At 34.5% G+C, this 20,410-nt stretch overlaps 1 protein-coding gene across 1 annotated transcript; it reads right to left on the reverse strand.

Moving 5' to 3' along the window:
* Positions 1-9,880: 9,880 nt before the first annotated feature.
* LOC110447910 (calmodulin-A-like) lies at positions 9,881-19,048 on the reverse strand. The gene is made up of 5 exons (XM_021493898.1): positions 18,872-19,048; positions 16,057-16,087; positions 15,075-15,218; positions 11,836-12,078; positions 9,881-11,422 (listed from the first exon to the last, which is right to left on the reverse strand). Exons 1-5 carry the CDS (start codon positions 18,872-18,874, stop codon positions 11,394-11,396), a joined length of 450 nt encoding a protein of 149 aa, XP_021349573.1. The 5' UTR covers positions 18,875-19,048; the 3' UTR covers positions 9,881-11,393.
* Between the last annotated feature and the right edge of the window lie 1,362 nt (positions 19,049-20,410).

Consider the following 20,410-nt stretch of genomic DNA (forward strand, 5'->3'; position numbering starts at 1 on the left):
CCCCCCCCACCCCCCACCCCCCAACAACACCCCATCAAACAAAAATCTAAACATTTGTAGACCGTCTCAAACATATGTATATGTTATTAAATATATTCATATAAATAGATAAATAAGTGAACAAATAGATAAATGAGTGTTAACAAATAATTAAATGGATCCCGCATAGTTATGCATCAGATGACACTTAATTAATAAGTTGATAGGATTTAAAAAGTCAACTCGTGAATTTACCTGGATTCTTCAATCTCATAACGAATTTTGTTCATATGAAAAATGACATGGTTAAAATGTAATCTGTGTCACAAGACAACAAAGCGTCTCGTGTTAATTAAATACTCCTTTCTAAATGTTTTAGACACATCATCTGTTTCATGATTCGATATAATCTTGGGTTTCCAGACATGAAATGACATGATGATGTGACATTTCATTCATTTCATTTTTTGACATTTTATATATTTACAAATTTATGTAACAATCACTAGAAACGGTCTTGTAAACAAAATCCGAGCCTTCTACAAAATCTCGTCATTGAGTGTGTGAAACAATTCTGTCTGTCTATACTCTAGAATACGAGTCGATACTTTCTTCGTGTGTTTGTCTCCTGGACTTGTCGGGTTTCTAAATTTCGTAACGGCAATTAGCTGTGTTAGGCATCCGGACTATACACTCAATGGTTTGGGACACTTTTGATGTGCAGGCGACAAGATACAAGGACGAAATGCGGCTTCGGTTCGCTTCGAACATAACCCATTACCTTCCTCACCTGGGCGAACGCTCAAAATTCAGGCCAAAAGTGAGGTGTTGCCAAGCAAGGCGCTAGGAAATAAAAGGTAGTAAGAAGTAGAAAGAAAGATAAAGATCCCAAATATTGCAATGGGTGCAGCAGATTTATTTTGGTCGTTTTTGTGTCCCTAAATATAGGACACCAAAGCAAATCCCCAATTCTACAGAAGGTTCCCACATTAGTCGTCTCCTCCGATACATGCAGTGGATAACAGCAGGTGCATTCTTTTCCCGATACCCAAAGCTGCAGTGGTCGGAAACGAGAAGGCCCCAAAACAAGAAGAAAGACAACATAAAACGTCATAACAAAATAGAAATAAAACCACGCCCTCCCGAATGATAAGTGTTGAGGCAACACATGCGGCCCCCCTGGCCCTGTCAATTTCAGAAGCTTTTGTAGACAGTTAACGACTTTAGACATAGTTAAGTAGTCTTCATAAACTCATAGGAGACATTGACGTCGGATATTTCGAAAATTCGGTTATGACGCTGACGTGAATTCTCTTCAGGACGAAGCCTATCTGTATCATTTAGAGCACAAAATATGGCTTTGTGCATAAAGGTCAAGACGACATATCTACCAATAGTTAAATTGGCAAAACAGGAACTATAAACCGGACCAACCGTTAAATTTTAAGTCCATAAGTACGGTAAGTCAATATGTTTCTAATGAAACAACCGTGAAATTAACGTTAACTAATATGGCTCAAATTACTCAAAGGCTGAGTGGTTATTGGAAAATTTAAAATATGAATAAAACAAAACAAATAGCATCTGATGTAACTTTATTTATAAAACCGGCAGAAACAAATAAGATTGATGTGTTTTAAGGATCTATTTGGCTTTGAAAGCCCCTGGGTTTTAGTGCCAACGATTAGAATTTTCCAATAACCGATTTTTAAAGTTAACAAATATTTGAGCAACCGGGGCCATGTAAATATTTTGACATTTGAAATATATTGAACTAGGTTTTCCGGATTATTTACCATTTCACTCTTTATTCCGATATCATATATGAAGTACCTGTTATCCGGACCCTTTTTACAATGAAATTGTGATGTAATATCTCTGTAAGCTATTTTACTTTTTAATCTGGTTCTTTTTGTTATTTTCCCTGTTATTTTGGACCTTTTGCATATACATGTATACATTTTGTGTGTTATTTCCCTGTGGTGTTTTTTCTGTTTCCATAATTAATTTAGGTGGAACCTGCTCGGCTAGATTTGGTATGCGTACTCAGCTGTGGTCAATAAAACAGTACCAATCTAAAGTGGATAATTTGTGGTCTGGGATACCCTTCCCGTGGTAAAACCCCACACATGACAGTTTCCGTCAACTAGTGTGGAGAGAAAATCAAATTATATCTAATCGATATCTTTATCTGAGTCTAATACAATTTTCTTATTCTCTTGGCAAGTCCTAAGTCCTTGGTACTTTGAAATGTATTGTGCTTCTAGGCTTCTCAAACGGGGTTCAAGTAAGACGTGGAAATTGCGATCATCGTCCAATGTTGATATGTTGCTATTTCCTATTTTCATTTTTAAAACAAAGCAGTTTGGAATTATCATAGCAAGGCGTTCACAAGATAAAACTTTCCAGAACAAAATATATGTATTAACTTAAAAGAAAACCCATTTAAACTGACTTGATATGCTCAAAACCATGGAGCGTATACACCACCAACAATTTAAACTGATATTTTATCCTAAGAACCAAAGGCATCCAAAGATATCACCAGTAAAAGCTAACATTCTATATTTAGAACCAAGATCCTAAAATAGACAATACGAATTTAAAGTAACGTTTTATACTGAAAAGCACGAACATTACAAAGACTAGACCAATTTTAACATACATTAAATGCTAAGAACCACGACCTAACAAAGACATCACTACATTAAACTGATATTTTAAGCTAAAACCACGACCTAACAAAGACATCACCACTTTAATCTGATATTTTAAGCTAAGAACCACGATCTTACAAAGACATCACCACTTTAAACTGATATTTTAAGCTAAGAACCACCACCTTACTAAAACATCAACACTCTAAACTGATAATTTAAGCTAAGAACCACGACCTAACAAAAACATCACCACTTTAAACTGATATTCTAAGCTAAGAACCATCACCTTACTAAGACACCACCACTTTAAACTGATAATTTAAGCTAAGAACCACGACCTAACAGAGACATCACTACATTAAACTGATATTTTAAGCTAAGAACCACGACCTAAGAAAGTCATCACCACTTTAAACTGATATTCTAAGCTAAGAACCACGACCTAACCAATACATCACCACTTTAAACTGATAATTTAAGCTAAGAACCACGACCTAACAAAGTCATCACCACTTTAAACTGATATTTTAAGCTAAGAACCACGACCTAACAAAGTCATCACCACTTTAAACCGATATTTTAAGCTAAGATCCACGACCTAACAAAGACATCACCACTTTAAACTGATATTTAAAGCAAAGATCCACGACCTAACAAAGACATCACCACTTTAAACTGATATTTAAAGCTAAGAACCACGACCTAACAAAGACATCACCACTTTAAACTGATATTTTAAGCTAACAACCATGAACTAACAAAGACATCACCACTTTAAACCGATATTTTAAGCTAAGACCCACGACCTAACCAAGACTTCACTACTTTAAACTGATATTTAAAGCAAAGATCATCGACCTAACAAAGACATCACCACTGTAAACTGATATTTAAAGCTAAGAACCACGACCTAACAAAGTCATCACCACTTTAAACTGATATTTTAAGCTAACAACCATGAACTAACAAAGACATCACCACTTTAAACTGATATTTAAGCTAAGAACCACGACCTAACAAAGTCATCACCACTTTAAACCGATATTTTAAGCTAAGACCCACGACCTAACAAAGACTTCACTACTTTTAACTAATAATTAAAGCAAAGATCATCGACCTAACAAAGACATCACCACTGTAAACTGATATTTAAAGCTAAGAACCGCGACCTAACAAAGTCATCACCACTTTAAACTGATATTTTAAGCTAACAACCATGAACTAACAAAGACATCACCACTTTAAACTGATATTTAAGCTAAGAACCACGACCTAACAAAGACATCACCACTTTTAACTGATATTCTAAGCTAGGAACCACGACCTAACAAAGATATCACCACTCTAAACTGATGTTTTAAGCTAAGAACTACGACCTTACAACGACATCATCACTTTAAACTGATATTTTAATCTAAGAACAACAACCTAACAAAGACATTACCACTTTTAATTGATATTCTAAGCTAGGAACCACAACCTAACAAAGACATCACCACTCTAAACTGATAATTTAAGCTAAGAACTACGACCTTACAACGACATCATCACTATAAACTGATATTTTAAATTAAGAACCACGACCTTGCACTGACATCACCACTCTAAACTGATGTTTTAAGCTAAGAACCACGACCTTATAACGACATCATCACTATAAACTGATATTTTAAGCTAAGAACCACGATCTTACAAAGAAATCACCACTTTAAACTTATAATCTAAGCTAAGAACTACAACCCAACAAAGACATCACCACTTTAAACTGATATTTTAAGCTAAGAACCACGACCTTACAAAGACATCACTATATTAAACTGATATTTTATTCTAAGAACCACGACCTTATAACGACATCATCACTATAAACTGATATTCTAAGCCAAGAACCACCACCTAACGAAGACATCACCACTTTAAACTGATATTCTAAGCTAAGAACCACAATCTAACAAAGACATCACCACTCTAAACTGATATTTTAAGATAAAAACTACGACCTTACAACGACATCATCACTATAAACTGATATTTTAAGCTAAGAACCACGACCTTACAAAGACATCACTATATCAAACTGATATTTTATTCTAAGAACCACGACCTTATAACGACATCATCACTATAAACTGATATTCTAAGCCAAGAACCACCACCTAACGAAGACATCACCACTTTAAACTGATATTCTAAGCTAAGAACCACGACCTAACAAAGACTTCACTACTTTAAACTGATATTTTCAGCTAAGAACCACGTCCTAACAAAGACATCACCACTTTAAACTGATATTTTAAGCTAAGAACTACGACCTTACAAAGTCATCACCACTTTGAACTGATAATTTTAGCTTAGAACCACGACCTAACAAAATCATCACTACTTTAAACTGATATTTTCAGCTAAGAACCACGACCTAACAAAGAGATAACCACTTTGAACTGATAATTTTAGCTTAGAACCACGACCTAACAAAGACATCACCACCTTAAACTGATATTCTAAGCTAAGAACCACGACCTAACAAAGACATCACCACTTTAAACTGATATTCTAAGCTAAGAACCACGACCTACAATGTAACCAAGACTTCACTACTTTAAACTGATATTCTAAGGTAAGAACCATGACCTAACAAAGACATCATCACTTTAAACTTATAATGTAAGCTAAGAACCACGACCTAACCAAGACTTCACTACTTTAAACTGATATTCTAAGCTAAGAACCACGACCTAACAAAGACATAATCACTTTAAACTGATATTTTAAGCTAACAACCATGAACTAACAAAGACATCACCACTTTAAACTGATATTTTAAGCTAGGAACCACGACCTAACAAAGACATCATCACTTTAAACTTATAATCCCCCCTAAGAACCACGACCTACCCAAGACTTCACTACTTTAAACTGATATTCTAAGGTAAGAACCATGACCTAACAAAGACATCATCACTTTAAACTTATAATCCCCCCTAAGAACCACGACCTACCCAAGACTTCACTACTTTAAACTGATATTTAAAGCAAAGATCCACGACCTAACCAAGACTTCACTTCTTTAAACTGATATTCTAAGGTAAGAACCTATTCTAAGCTAGGAACCACGACCTAACAAAGACATTACAACTTTAAACTGATATTCTAAGCTAAGAACCATGAACTAACAAGGACATCACTACTTTAAACTGATATTTTAAGCTAAGAACCACGACCTAACAAAGACATAATCACTTTAAACTGATATTTTAAGCTAAGAACCACGACCTAACAAAGACATAATCACTTTAAACTGATATTTTAAGCTAAGAACCACGACCTAACAAAGATATCCCTCATTTAGGCTGATATTGTATGTTGAGAACTACTTACTTTGTCTTGATAACAACGTCAACAGCAAAAGCTTATATATTATGCTAAGAACCATGAACCAGACACAGACATCACGTATATAAACTTATATTGTACAATGTAAGAGAAGAACCACCAACCTAACATAGAAATGAACTGTGACTTAATACGATTTTTTTCAAAAGCAGTTCTGGTAAAAGCTGATAAATGATATATCTAAAAGGAATAGACAAAGTATTCCTTTAATATTTATGCTGGTTGAATTTTTTTAGCATACATTCTTAAGTCTTTCATGTTTCTTGTCTGAATATCTTCCACTAATTGTGATCTTAAAGAATTTCCAAAATATAGGCATTCTATTGCTTTCTGCTGTGTTAAGGAATCGATTCGTTGTAAATAGTTCATATTGAATAGTTTTTACTCGAGATTTAAATATATATATATATATGTATATATATAGAAAAATTAAGATTAACGACCGACTAAAAGAATAGCTGCTTTCACCCCTCACAGGGCTCTTCAGGTTATCAGTTTAAAGGGGTTCTTCAGGTATATATATAAACATACAACAACTACATATTTAATCTTTATTCCAAATTACTAAACTTTCCCCTCCTTTGAGATAAAACATCGAGTATGCTGTTTTACGATGATGTTTAAAGTGGTATACTTTTGGTAGTTTTCATGTTCATTAGTGGTTTTTTTTTTGTCGAACGATCTGTATTCCAGAAAATTGTATGCTAAAACGGTGTATCGTAACATAGCATTGTTCATTTATTGTATGTTTAGTCCATGTATGTGTACTTCGAATTTCTTTTATAATAAATAATGCATCGTGGATCATTTTGTACGTCGCTATTTAAATCACCCTAACAAGGTATATTCGACGCCGACTTCGCACCAAATGGCTGTTGAATTATTCATAAAACTTAAAAAGGATATGCAAGCATTTTGGCTTATAAGTCAATTTTGAATTTACAAGTTCGACAAATAAACGAAGAAATGTATCGAACATCTAAGTAATGATGTGCCATCCTTGCTATATAAACCCATCGACTGCAATTATTGGTTTAAGAGACGTGCAGCAAGTACAACCTGTCTCGTGATTTTGCTGATGATGTCTGGCCTTATTTGTCAACTTGAGCTTCAAATAACCTTCGATTGCTGCACTTATGACGCAATCTTTCAATTTAGAGTACTGTTCCGTCCATATAAGCTTTTAATTGACGTTTCATTATCAGAGAACGTGTTTAAATCAGTGACTGGTGATTGTGGGCTTAAAACGTGTATATACGATTTGAAAAGGTGTTTTTTTTGTCAATCGACATGCCGTTGAAATCAGCGATGTTTTACGTAAACAAAAATACTAATATGCCTAATGGAATAAATATGTTCAGCACAGCAGTTAATGAAACTAATGCACACATTCAGATAAGAAAGATCAGAAACGATACGTTCACCAAACATGCAGGCTCGGGATTCCAGCCAAGTGTTTATCAAATGTACCGAATACAAAAGATATCGAAGAATTGTTAACCAGTTTTGTAGCTGATCCATCAAAACAATCAAATTCAAACGAAAACTATATCAATCAATCATTAAATATTGTCTGTAGATCATCGTTAATCAAAGTTTCAAAACCTAAAGATTCATAACCATCGTTCTGTTATATATCACGCACATTTATCATTTTAGATTGTTCTGTTAGTTTCGAAGACAATATTTTCCGCAATAAATTCATTCTACAGCACTGCCATCGGCATCGTTAACCTTCCCCATTACCAGATATAACCAGCACTGTTTTATATCATTCTTATTTACCAAGAGTTTGCCTTTCAGAGAAGCTGAATTGATTGTAACCGAACAAAACACCCATATGGCTAAAACCAGAAAATTTACATTTTTTTTGTGACATCTGTTATAAATGGAAGTTAATTAAGGTACAAAACCAAATTTGAAAATAAGAGTTAAATGCAATCAGGTTTTTAACTAATCACAATAATTGCCTTGCAGATGCAGTTTTGTAGATTTGGAATGATATCTTCGTGCATGTTGCAAAATGCAAGGCATACGCAGTGCCTGAAAAATATATCGTTTCTACTACATCTCCATTCATTGGAGTCTGTGGGATCGATAGACTCCTCGCGTGAGCAATCGCCGTAAGCGTGTTATAGTCAGAATTGATCTTGATATGGCATGAACCAAATAATATTTGAAATTGATAAAAAAATATTCTAATAGATAGGAACGCAGACCCGAAATGGTTTCAAATGTGATCAATTTCTAAAATTTGCCATAACTATTTCCATGATAGTAACACGTTTGAACTTTCATGTGTTATCTTTAGTACGCATTTCTAGAGAGAATTTTACCTCCCGAGGAAGTTGGCTCTGCTAGTAGAACTATCAGTGCCGCAGTCGGTCATAAATCTTATCTTTGTATGAAACATTTATTCAAATGAATTAACTGCTGTGTCCGGAATTTGTGCTTTTGTAACGTTATATTGGTTGTAAAAGGCATAAAACTCTCTTTTATTTCTTTTACCTATGTTTAAAAAAAAAATGATTCGGATTATTTTTGATTTTTTTTTAAACTTCAACTGCCGTTTGATAAAAAAAATGATTTCTATGTTTGGCTTCTTTTATTCATATATGTAGCGAATATTTGTAAAGAGACACACTGACAGGTACAATGTACCACATGTGATGGCGTGAGACAACATGACGGATGACACATGTAGTAGATAAAGAAGACCACCACATGTGGTGACGAGACATGTTTTCACATCCGGTTCTTCTATTTTCACCTTTGGATTTCTGTTGTTACTCAATTAAGATGTTTTTTCCAATTTTTGTTGGTGATCATCGGTTAATTCTTCTCACACCGTATTTGAGTTTTTAGTTGTTTTCTATATTGGCTATGCATTAATAGATATATTAATTATCCACACCAAGACAACGAACAGACCATAAAATCTACAAGGATTTAACTTAAATGAAAAGAAATTTATCACTCACCGTACCGAAGAACGTTTTTTTTGTTGTTTATTGGATCAATTATAAACCTCTTATTCAAATAAGATGAAGTAATTACTTCTATTTACTCACTTACGTCGCGTACGGGATATCGCTAATATTGAAAGTAAAAACAATAACATGGCCAATTCTTACTACATATATATATAAATATGTATACATGTATCAATGTGACAGGATATCATCATTTCAAATTTATTAAAATGCAAGTCGTTGGCTTTGATAAAGATTAGATTTTTGATTTCCTAAATTGTTATCAGCAGACTTACAATCCGTCTACGAAGGCCTAATAATTTATTTTCCAAATATGTTAGGTATAATTGTTAGAACTGCAATGTACATGTGTAATGACCCATTGGCATAACTTAAGATATCAAAACACACATTTCTTTTCTATAATCTATGACTTTTTGATAAAAATACTTCCAAAATAAGAATTGTATCTTAATGCACCAACAACAGAGCCAAGAAATAAGCGATCTCGGTCAGTGAAAAAAATTACCGGCCGCTTCGCAAACAACATTTATACAACTAATGTTACACGTCCTCAATTCCTCTCGCCACTATATTGCATTTAAGGAGAGTCTGCCCAAAAGGTTTCATGAAGACAATTGTCAGTTTCTCGTTCTTGATTCGTTCCTTGTGGTGTCTGCTAGGTCATTGGATTTGTACTAGACCATGTTCGGCGGGTCGCTTAGGAGTTTAAATCAACATGACGACCGCCAATTAACCACGCCAATAGACACGTGACAATGCATGGAAATAGGCTCGAATGGTTTTCGCTGACGACATTTTCCGAATTATCAAAATTGTTACATATTTATCATGGTAGGTAAAAGAAAAGATTAATAAATATTCACTGTTTTATTTTCGACGACAAATGCTGATTGAATTTTGTACATAATTGAGTTGCCTTTCAAATGATCTTAAATGTCTCATATGCGTTTTTGTCAATAATTTCACCACACAGAGACGCAGAGTTCAAAGTTCAGTGTTTTAAATTAATTGGTTTCCATGCAATATAAAACAATGAACACATCGTCTCGTATACAGAAGTCAAAGTTAGCGATGATGTAATGGGAGATAAATAGTTCCAATATAATCTACCTTGCTTGAATTTACAACGTTTCAGATTCAAGACATTTTAATGTCATGGATCATATAGAACAGCTTTGTTGGTAAGACGTTTATTAAAGACAAACAGTAATTCAATGTATCGGCATTTAGCTTCCACTCAGGTCTCGTGTAGCCATTAGTCACTTAAATAACTGATCCAAACAACACAGCCCCTCCCCTAAAAGCGAACTCTACATTGATTTTTAAATGACGTCGTTAATGTCAACAAACTCTTAGAAAAAATAAAATTGTAGATATTTAAAAAAAAAAAAAATGAAATGGTGAGTATTAAGTGCATGTTCAATACATCTAGTTAATTTCGTATATTTTCTTTTCAAAATAAGTCATTATACCTGATTAAAAATATAAAGAAGGATTAAAAAACAAACCGCTTATAGCATTACTGTAACAACATGAGAAATCTGATATACATGAATACAACATAAACACATTGAGTCAAACGGAGCCGACATGGTTTCCTAATTACGTATTCTGCAGTGTTGTCTAGTGTTTAGTCAGAGCTTAACCTAGTTTTCTGTGACATGAACATATATTGATTTAAAAATAGGTGACGTTACAATGAATGGACTTTGTCTTTCACATGCTTGCATCCTATCAGACAACTTCTCATTCTGGGTAGACTAGAACAAATAGAGTGAAGAATATAATGCAAAAACACAACGTTATTGGCGAGCTACTATTTGTACTAGTGCTATACGAACATTCCGGTAAGGAGGCCGAAGCAATCCCAACTGTGGTAGCTGTATCTGTATTCCGTCTCAAACGATCTTGATCTAATTTAGCGTCATTGACATTTTTTATGGTACGATGTTCTTCAAATAACGTACTTTCCATGATTTCTGATTTAACCCATTGTGCGCCAATGTGCTTAATCAGAAAACTAGAAACGAAATGAAAGGGACAAGATTAAACCGTCACAGGTAAATAAATACTGATGAATAAATATTCGATAGGATTTCAATTCACTTAATAATGTTATAAACAGTTATGCTTTTTTCTTTCCTGATGTATTCTCCAAATTAATTTATGTGAATCTATTTATATCGCAAAATAAAGGTGATGTTTCGTTTACTAGGAAGACTTGTATACTATTACAGCACTAAGGGCTTATATCCAGAAGAAGACACCTTTTGTCCACAGGGTTTCCAAGGGTAGTTGAGGAAGACGACGACAATGAGTAGAGGAATAATGGCTGGAATAAGCGGTAGACAGAAATACTTTTTACTTATTTATTTTTCATCATCTCCACGAATTCTGTAAAAGAATAAAATAATGTGTGATTAGATTGACCGAGTATATTGCAATTATACACGTAGACATATAGTGTGATATTAACCGGAATTATCACGGTTATTATTATTAACTTTATTTTAACAGGAATGGTAATTATGCGGAAATTTTCTACAGCATAATGTACACAGAAAAAATAATATGCTATACAGAAATAGATATTGGAGATGATAATTACACGAATGTTCACACAATTATACAGAAATATATATTATATTGCAGTTATATTAATAGAAGGCAAGAAAGTGAGCGATGAGGTCACTTCCCTCCCTTTTCCAAAAAACAAAACAAAACAATACCACAGGCCATAATTAAATGATGCCTTATGTACATGAAACACCTTCTAACATAAGAAGAAATGTGATCCTTTAACTTACCTTCATAATTTACTTGTTTGTCACCGTCCGTATCCGCTTCTCGAATCATTTCATCCACTTCTTCTTCTGTTAATTTTTCTCCTAAATTTGTCATCACATGTTTAAGTTCGGCTGCACTGATAAATCCATTTCCGTCCTTGTCGAATACTTTAAACGCTTCTCGTAACTCTTCTTCAGTATCAGTGTCTTTCATCTTCTTCGCCATCATGACCAGAAATTCTGGGAAGTCGATGTTGCCATTGCCTAAAATTAAACCAAAATTTCATACACATACTGAATAGCGTTTTAAATTGGCGGGGTCAATATTTCGCGGTTTCGTATTCAGTACATATTAGCGGGGAGTACATTTCGCTGTGCACCCGAATCCCATGTGTTGTGCAAAGTATTTTGAGTTAAATCATTTAAGGGTTAAACCTCGAAAACCCGTCTGAAAATACGTATGAAAATAAAATATGTATGTCCCTTTGAAGGAGTAAACTATCATCAAATATGTTATGGCCACTTATATGTAAGTGATGTTTTACATGGTCTGCCAAGTTGTCCGGCAATAATCCGATTTGAGTTCATTTAAGCTTGCATAACAGCATTGGATTATAAGTATTTTTAACATGTTGTGATAAGGTCCGTAAAAGTGGTTTACATCTTCGATAATTTTGCTGGTGTTTAGAATTCGGGGATATTTGTCAAAGGGAAAATATAGCGAAATTATAAGTCCCGCGAAATATAACCGTTGTACAGTAGTCAAAATCACAACCATTTTATAGCTATATAACAGATCCAGGGAGAAAACAATGGTCGCGATTCCTGATAGTAATCTTTGAGTTGCTAGATTAAATGAATACTGAAATCGAAAAAACAAATAAATATGCAAAATGTTAATAAAAAAACTGCATGTATTCTTCTGCATAGGTGTGAAAAACTAACGCTGCGCAAATATTATAAGTACTAAACGGGGAAGCATGCATTGTTTATTTTGTGGGGATATTTTGTAACCTTGGAAAATTTGAGTTAGGATAGTTGCTATATTGTTTGTATTTGTAAAAATGTTGGATTCCTAGAAATGTTACTATAATAATTGTGTACGCAATGACAGATTTCAAAAGAGACCGCAGATGAGCCATACATATGTTAATAAACTACACACAAGTCGCTGACAAAAAAAAATAAAAAAATTGTGAAAATCTTGTCTCTTTACACTGTGACTATTGATAGAAAAATTAATTCAATTTGACTTTTAGGTAATAGAATACTAATTTCAAATTCATACATATCCAGTTTATTATTGATATATATATGCTTAAAACAGGAATCAACAAAAACAAAATCACCAATGTCACTAAATACAATAACATCCAAGTCGTCGGATACCAACAACATCAATGTCACCAGAAATAAACAATATCAATGTCACCAGAAATAAACAATATCAATGTCACCAGAAATAAACAACATCAATGTCACCAGAAATAAACAATATCAATGTCACCAGAAATAAACAAATATCAATGTCACCAGAAATAAACAATATCAATGTCACCAGAAATAAACAACATCAATGTCACCAAATAAAAACAATATCCAAGTCATCGGATACAAACAATACAAAATGTAATCAGATAAATCAATAACCAATTCATTGGATACCAACAATATCAATGTAATCATATACAAACAATATCCAAGTCATCGGATACAAACAATATCAATGTCAGCAGATAAAAACAAGATCAATGGCACAAGATAAAAACAATATCAAAGTCGCTAGATACAATAATACCAATGTCACTAGATACAAACAAGATCAATGGCACCAGAAATAAACAATATCAATGTCATAACATAAAAACAATATCTAAGTCATCGGATACAAATAATACCAATGTCAGCAGATAAAAACAAGATCAATGGCACAAGATAAAAACAAGATCAATGTCATCGAATACAAACAATAGCCAATTCATCGGATACCAACAATATCAATGTCACCAGAAATAAACAAAATCCATGTCAATCGGAAACAAACAAGATCAATGTCACCTGTTATAATAAAAACCAAGACAAAGGATACAAACATGATCACCGCACCAGGTAAAAACAATATCCAACACATAGGATACAAACAAGATCACCGCACCAGATAAAAACAAAATCCCTGTCAATCGAATACAAACAATAGCAATGTCAGCAGGTAAAATCAATATCAAAGACATAGGATACAAACATGATCACCGCAACAGGTAAAAAAAATATCCAAGTCATCGGATGCAAAAAAGATCAATGTCACCTGATAAAAATAATATCAAAGTCATCGGATACAAAAAAGATCAATATCACCAAATAAAAACAAGATCAATGGCACCAGATAAAAACAATAGCCAAGTCATCAGATACAAACAAGATCAACGCAACAGATAAAATCAAATCCAAGTCAATCGGATACAAACCATATCAATGTCGCCAGAAACAAACAATATCCAAGTCATCGGATACAAACAAGGTCAGTATCACCAGATAAAAACAATACACAAGTCATTGAATTAAAATAATATTAATGCCACCAGATACAAACAACATCCATGTCATTGAATTAAAATAATATTCTAATTTATGGCAAACAGGATTTTAAGTGATACTGTAGTTTGTTAAACTTTGCCATTGCTACATTCCTGGAGTTCCTGTCTACGGATGATAAATATTCGAGTATAGATAGCGTCGGAACTAAAAAAAAACATAATCAGTTACGTTGTTAAAAAGGATGCATGTCTTTTGTTTCGGATAATATAAATATAAACCTGGATGATAGGAGCACATGTATTCATACAAGTTCAAAAGATCATAATAACATGTTGAGATCAAAGCAATGTTTGTTCATTTAAGGTGACAGATATTGCAAAAGTTTAGCCTTGATTCGTTTTAAGTACTGCGATTTGGAAAAACAAAAACCGCTAATCGGTGACTCAAATTGTTCTATACATTTCTCACGCAAGCCCCGGTTCATCGTTTTGGTTGTGAGAAAACCTATTCCTAGTCTTCCTTTGATTTTACCATAAATGCATATTATTGAATCTTCCACGAATGAATAACGTTTATGGTTTCGTGATCTACTTCGGGTACTCTCGCCTTTTAACGACCGACGAAGTTGATTTAATCGGTATCCGACGTAAATTTCGATATTTCCATATCAACTCAAGGAAACATAATATTTTTAATGAAAGAATAATATTTTACATGGAACATACCGTCCGCGTCCACCTCGTTGATCATGTCCTGCAACTGAGCTTCTGTCGGGTTCTGTCCCAATGACCTCATCACTGTCCCCAACTCTTTGGTTGTTATGGTACCGTCGCCATCTTTGTCGAACAGGCTGAACGCCTCTTTGAATTCTGTAAGTTTGAATTTAGCACATCTTATTGCTTATTAAGATCCATAAAGAATATAGATTTGTACAGACGTAATAAGCGTTCACCCATATAAAGTAGTCACGTATCTTATAAAGTCACTTACAAACATTTTCAATGAAACTTACCACATATTCAACATAGGATAAGCAGACGCATGTCTCATGTAGTAATATAATTTCAACTGTGGAACTGTAGTGTTTTTTCAACTCTTGGTTGATTCACTACTTTTGACCTTTTCTAGAGAGATGTTTCCTTCCTATTTACGTCCAATTAAAGGATTTAACCAAAGCTCTCTTACGATGAAGTTTAAATCTACGCTGACGAAATTTTACGATCATCAAGACTATATTTTCATCTATCCTACGGCAGTGATTTCCATTATTGAGGACTTGTTTAATACGTCTTAGATCGTTGGTGACCTTTTGTTTCGGTGTCTCGTCAGTTGGTTTCTGTTTGCGTCATTTCTCTTTTTTTTTTTTTTTTTTTTAATATTTTGTCTCCTCAGCTCCATGCGCTGTTTTCCCTTTTGTTCTGGTGTCTCCGTGGTTCCAGTTGTTTCTTTCCTTTTGTTTTCGTGTCTCCTCATTTCATGTTGTTGTCAGTTCGGATCGACTTTCTGATCGTTTCCCATAGTCTATCTATCAGCCACCTGTCATAAATGCACGCATCAGTGATAGTCTTGCTATCGACCCAATCCTGACAACCCATTGTCTATCCTTCAGACCATGACATCCATCTAAACGAAAGCCGATTGCGTAGGTCTGTCGAGCAGGTGGCAGTACGATAATTGTGCTAACGAAAAAGAAGTGAATCAACTTACCAGCAACCTGTTCTCCGGTTAGTTGATCAGCCTGAAATAGAGAACAAGAATCAAAAATCTTTAGTTTGTTGTTTTATCGTTTTCTTTCTGACTGTTTGTTGTTGTAATAAATCCACATGTTTATTAATACCAACGATATTTTGTTTTCATCAAACATAGCACTACACGTTGAGGTTATTTGCCAAACTTGGGAATACTACACAATCAGAAAGACTGTTTTAACAACACGCTTTGTTTAGGAGTTTGCGTCCTTGCACATTTTAAATGCATGTGATGACGGTATCCACATACGCTATGACTACTCCAGGACCGATGTAAAGTTCCACCTCTACTTGAACACATTGTAGCCTGGGCACACTAGCATGGCACTCCACACAGTCATGTTTTAGCGTTGGGTTATCTAGATCAAGGCATCTATGGAAAAACTCTAATAATAAAATAAGTAGATCAATAAATAGAAGAACTATAATTTCAAACGTCTGTGGACGTATAAGGAAACGGAATCGGGAAAGAAATTCATAAAAAATGTCAAGCACACAGAAGTATTGTACCGAACAAAATCTTACACCTGCTATTTGGAAATGTGTTATAGACTTGTAACTAGCTTTGTGTAACACTGGCCTAGCGAAATATCGGACAACATGAAAGATACTTTAATCAATACACATTTTTGAAACATGATTAAAGGGATGAATTCCCGCGCGTTGCCGCCAAACAGGCGTAACGGAACGCGCCTGTCTTCCGATAGTCGTCTGCTTCCCGGCGCGAGACCGACACTCTCACAGCTCTTATCTGTATATATATAGGCACATATACCAGATCAATACCCCTAAACAATAACCGTTAGGCCATGTGACTAGTTGACTTCACGACCCGGCTGGTACAATACCATTCCGTGTTCCGTTTATCCAAAATGTTTCACATCCTGATGAATGCCTCAGACGGTATGTTCAGATACATGAATAACGGTTCGATGTAATATTATGACGGAACATGCCCCAAACATTTAGTCTATACACGATTCGTTAAATCTAATGGTGATGTGTCTGTTTATAATGATCCAACAATAGCAGCAAAAGACTTTAGAAAATAGTTAATCATCCAGCTGTAAGATGAATACAAGAACCATTCTTTTTTTAGGATATCAGTACTTTTAAATGGTCGTACACTATACCGATTAAAATATTTCAGAGAAAGCCGGTTCTTAAAATTCCCAGCAATGCAGGATTGTGGACAATGATTAAGTGACTAGAGGGAATTGAAGGGATAAGAATTTAGTAGCAGCCGTGGTGTACTGAGAGGTTAAATCATTTTCGGCTAAACTCTGTATAGTATCTAAGAGTCATTTTGGATTGTTCTACGATCTAAATGGCGAGGTATCTGGTAGTTTTATCGGTTTTACCTAATCGTTAGAGTACTGGCCTAGTGTTTTATAGTCTAGAGTTCGACATCTATCGCCTTGTGCGGCTCTTCAAAAACATGGAAAACATTAGAGCAATAGAGAAAATTCAATAAAGAGCACTAAGTTGTATTTGCGTGGTTTTTCACAGGACATACAATGTGTGTGTGTGTGGAACGTGTATTATGAAGTGTACAAAATTGTGAATCACATATCTCCCTCATTCATGCATCACCTCATTAAAATACTACGGCAACAAAAACTTTAACAAACACAAACTGGTACGATTTAAAACTTCAAAATATGAGGGTGCAATTTTCGTTTGAAGACCTTACCAAATTAATTCAAACAGACTAATATATTTCAAAAGCTTTATAAGAATGAATAACAACTTGGAGGGTCCTGTGTGTATGTGCAATATCTGTCACTAGAATGCTATTGTATAATTCGAATTGCTTATTCTGAAAAATGTACCTTATACTGCACAGTCATATCCATTCTAAGGTTTTAACTAATTAGTCTACATTGAGTTTTCTTGCTCTGATTCATGTTTATGCATGAACATATATTGTATATATTTCTCAACAAAATATATTTCTAAATAAAAAAAGCAAACCTGTTTAAATCTATTGATATTCTATTATTTTACTCTGTCAGGTGGAGTGATATTGTTGATTATGGCGTCACTAAGCTGTCCCTTTTATGGAAAACACCGTTTCTATTTTAAGAATCTGCGACTAAAATTCATCTTGGAGAAAAAGTAAACAACCTAAACTGCGACGGTATATAGAGTTGCTAGTAAAACTCGTTTAAAAGCCAATTATTACGGTAAAGCCTCTAAATGACTGTGCCACGACGTTACCTGTCCACAAGCTAGATAGGAATACATGCATGTTAAACACTTTGTTGACATGGAATATAATAATTATTCTTACAGAAATCATGGAGTTTGTGAAGATAAGTTTTTACACGGAATTTAGTTAGGGCGAGAACATGCATACATACATTGTAATTGCTCAGTACGGTCGTCTCACATGACAGAATGAATACAAATTAGTTGACGAGTATCTGCCTGTCAGCCAGGCTACCTATACCTGTGACGTGTATACGTATCTTGTACTAAGCACTCTCCTACTAGAGATTTCAGGCAGATCCGTTAAAAAATATCATATATAAAGGCAATATTTACAAATGTATATATATTTATGTTGTTATAAAAGAGGTAAAGCGTCAGATATGATATGAACAACAGCGTTAGATATACAACCCGGATGTCACGTGAAATCGATTAACATCGTTAAAAAAAATCTATAAATAACACAAACACTGTTTATTTCGGTTATCAGTTTCTGTAAAGAAATATGTTTCCCTAATCAATTTCAATCAATCTAGAAATTAGAAATACGACATACTCACCATGACAGAGTTGACGGGTGATGCTGCGTTATTAGATAAGAAACACAATATTCCTGGATGCTTGGGACTAATCGGTACCACAAGTTATTCTGTTACTTCTCTCATCCGCGTATCAGCCCTGTACCCGTGTCACCGGAACGTAGCATGCTTGTTCTTGTTTCTACCCAGGGTTACTGTCGATTACATTTATAATTTATTACCACTCACATTGTAAGCAGACTTCACATTTTATATATATGGCCGATGCCTTATCGCTACAAGCTGGGGGCGAATTGCCAATCAATTTAAATAGTCTTCCCCTTATCAAATGAAACAGTAAAATTAGGTAATGAGAAGGTGCTTAAATCCTTAACGTCAAAAGCCACCCTTTGTTTATCAATGACACATAATTGAAGGTCTTCTTTCGTAACACTAAACAATAAATGTATATGAGATAGTTATATTTAAAAAAAAAATGACGTTGAAATGTTTGTAACAGGAGAAAAGTCGGTGAAATGCAGAAATAAAAACAGGAAAGACTTTAAATGCGTAGTTTTCGTATTTTGAAAATGTTGACAGGACCCTGGTAAGATTTGAGTCATATGTCAGTCCTTAAAAGATCATATTAGCAACATGTTTTAATTAAAAGAGTATGCGAAACTAAAGTTGAGTACGCAACGCAGACGTAAACACGGAACACACAAAACACAGGTCTTGATGATAAAACAAAGTGGAATGTGGATCTTTAAGACAGAATGCACCCCGAAGAGGTATTGTGTGGGGTCGATACAGTTTAAGAGTCTTTTGCAACCCAAACAACTACAGGGATACACGTTTTTCTATCGCCACAACATGTTTTATGCCTTCCACTACCTTAAACACCTAGTTCTAAAGGATCCTCGTGTAACTGCCAATGAGTATGCACCGGATATTTGGTCCGAACAAAACTACTTGTACAACATAGTGTTTACAACCAATCCTGAAAGTCGACGTTCACAATGCAGGAAGTTCCTTAAACCTCAACCACCCGACCAATCAACCCATCAACCAATCAACCAAGCAGAACGGTTACTGGTTTGGAACGGAATAATTAGCCTGACAATTATCTCGAAAAATCAATGTATAGCCATTGCCGATATGATGCAGAGACGGGAGAGTATGATAATTATATGAATCTGTCAGGTCACAGGGAAGTAACCCCGATCCCCCAACACAAACCGACTACAGACACGTATTAGAGGGATGCGGTACATTTTTTTGTACCTTGCAATAATATCTAAACATTTATATATTGATCGGATATATATCGGAGCACAGAACTTCCCAAGCGTTTAATTAGAAACAAATTAATTACTCTTTGGTTTATCTATGATAGAACTCTTTCCTGGGAATAAACGACAAAAGTATTACAAAAATACACATATCGATAATACTGCCATGACAATGCAACTAAAACACTTCGGTTTTTGGGTGATATTTCTGTCTCTAAGTGTTGCAACAGTGTTATTTTGACAGAGGTTTATACCGTAAAACCTCGATATACAACCACTATATATACCA

The sequence above is a fragment of the Mizuhopecten yessoensis genome, unplaced genomic scaffold, assembly GCF_002113885.1.
Source record: "Mizuhopecten yessoensis strain PY_sf001 unplaced genomic scaffold, ASM211388v2 scaffold401, whole genome shotgun sequence".
NCBI classification, from domain to species: Eukaryota; Metazoa; Mollusca; class Bivalvia; order Pectinida; family Pectinidae; genus Mizuhopecten; species Mizuhopecten yessoensis.